The sequence below is a fragment of the Petaurus breviceps genome, unplaced genomic scaffold, assembly GCF_028583685.1.
Source record: "Petaurus breviceps papuanus isolate PSGF00001 unplaced genomic scaffold, PetGlider_PUasm1.0 126, whole genome shotgun sequence".
Taxonomy (NCBI): domain Eukaryota; kingdom Metazoa; phylum Chordata; class Mammalia; order Diprotodontia; family Petauridae; genus Petaurus; species Petaurus breviceps.
In genome coordinates this window covers 36,272,306-36,273,351 of record NW_027185655.1, presented here as the reverse complement: position 1 = coordinate 36,273,351, position 1,046 = coordinate 36,272,306, and the positions used below count along the sequence as shown (strand labels likewise).

The 1,046-nt window shown below is 52.2% G+C and overlaps 1 protein-coding gene across 1 annotated transcript in view; it reads left to right on the top strand.

Moving 5' to 3' along the window:
• Positions 1 to 355: 355 nt before the first annotated feature.
• Positions 356 to 1,046, top strand: part of ETNPPL (ethanolamine-phosphate phospho-lyase) — a 22,537-nt gene continuing 21,846 nt past the window's right edge. The window contains exon 1 of the mRNA XM_069099472.1: positions 356 to 605. Coding sequence (XP_068955573.1) covers positions 550 to 605 — 56 coding nt within the window. The 5' untranslated portion in view covers positions 356 to 549. The remainder of the gene's footprint in view (positions 606 to 1,046) is intronic.

Sequence of the window (1,046 nt, the reverse complement as noted above, 5' to 3'; positions counted from 1 at the left end):
GCCAGAAGCTGGATTCAGCTCCTGCATCGAAGTTCGGTGATTTCAAAGCCACATTACCTCTGTGGGAGGGAAGAGGAGGAATGGAAAGAAGGGATGCGAGAAAAGAAAGTTAAGAAAGATAGAGCAAAGAAAAAGAGAGAGGGAGTAGTAGGAAATCAATAGGAAAAGATAAGAACCAATAAGTCTGGGGTGGGTGGGGGGAATGGTGGTGGCGATGGCTAATTAACTGAAAGCCGGGTTCCTGGCCAAGCAATTGGCGGCACCAGGAGGAGGAGGAGGAGAGAAAGGAGGGGTTTGGCAAAGGGCAAAAGCAGGGCAAGACATAAAAGGAAGATGACACTAACCAGCTAATGCCATCGCTAACCTACAGCAGAAAGCAGTTTGAAGAGTTAGCAACAACAACGGATAACCGAGGGAGGTTAAGTTCTGGAAACTTGGTCTGATTCAGTGCTGGAGCTGGAAAGTGACCAGACCCCATCCACCGGTTCCAGGGCCGGGACCTTGAGAAGCGCAACTTGATCAATTCGCATCCCCGGCAGCTTCAGAAATATGAGTGAACTGTACAGCAAAGCCGAGACCATCTTGCTCCGGAAAAAATACCTCGGGTGAGTTGCTGGGTGCAGAGCAACTTGGGCTGAGTGGTCGAGGCGGGGAGTAGACTGACGGAAAGTACGCAAAGAACGGCTATACTACCGACGGGCATTGCAGAGTAATAGGGGCGGATCCTTGACCCTAAGCCCTCTGCAGCCACTCTCTACCCGAGGGTCGGAAGTGAGGAAATGAGAGTGGTCCCGGGTGGCCAAGGAAGTCTCCCAGAACCGAGGAGAGCCAGGGTGCCGCAGCCTCGCTGTCCCCAGCCTAGCGCCCACTGCATGCCTGCATACCTACATATGTTAATACCTACAATTCATATACACACCTTCATATGTTAATACCTGCCCAGTCGGGTCACCGGATTTCTCGAAAGCCAGGGGTTTGGGGGTGGGGATGGATTGCACACACACACACACACACACACACACACACACACACACACACACACGCAC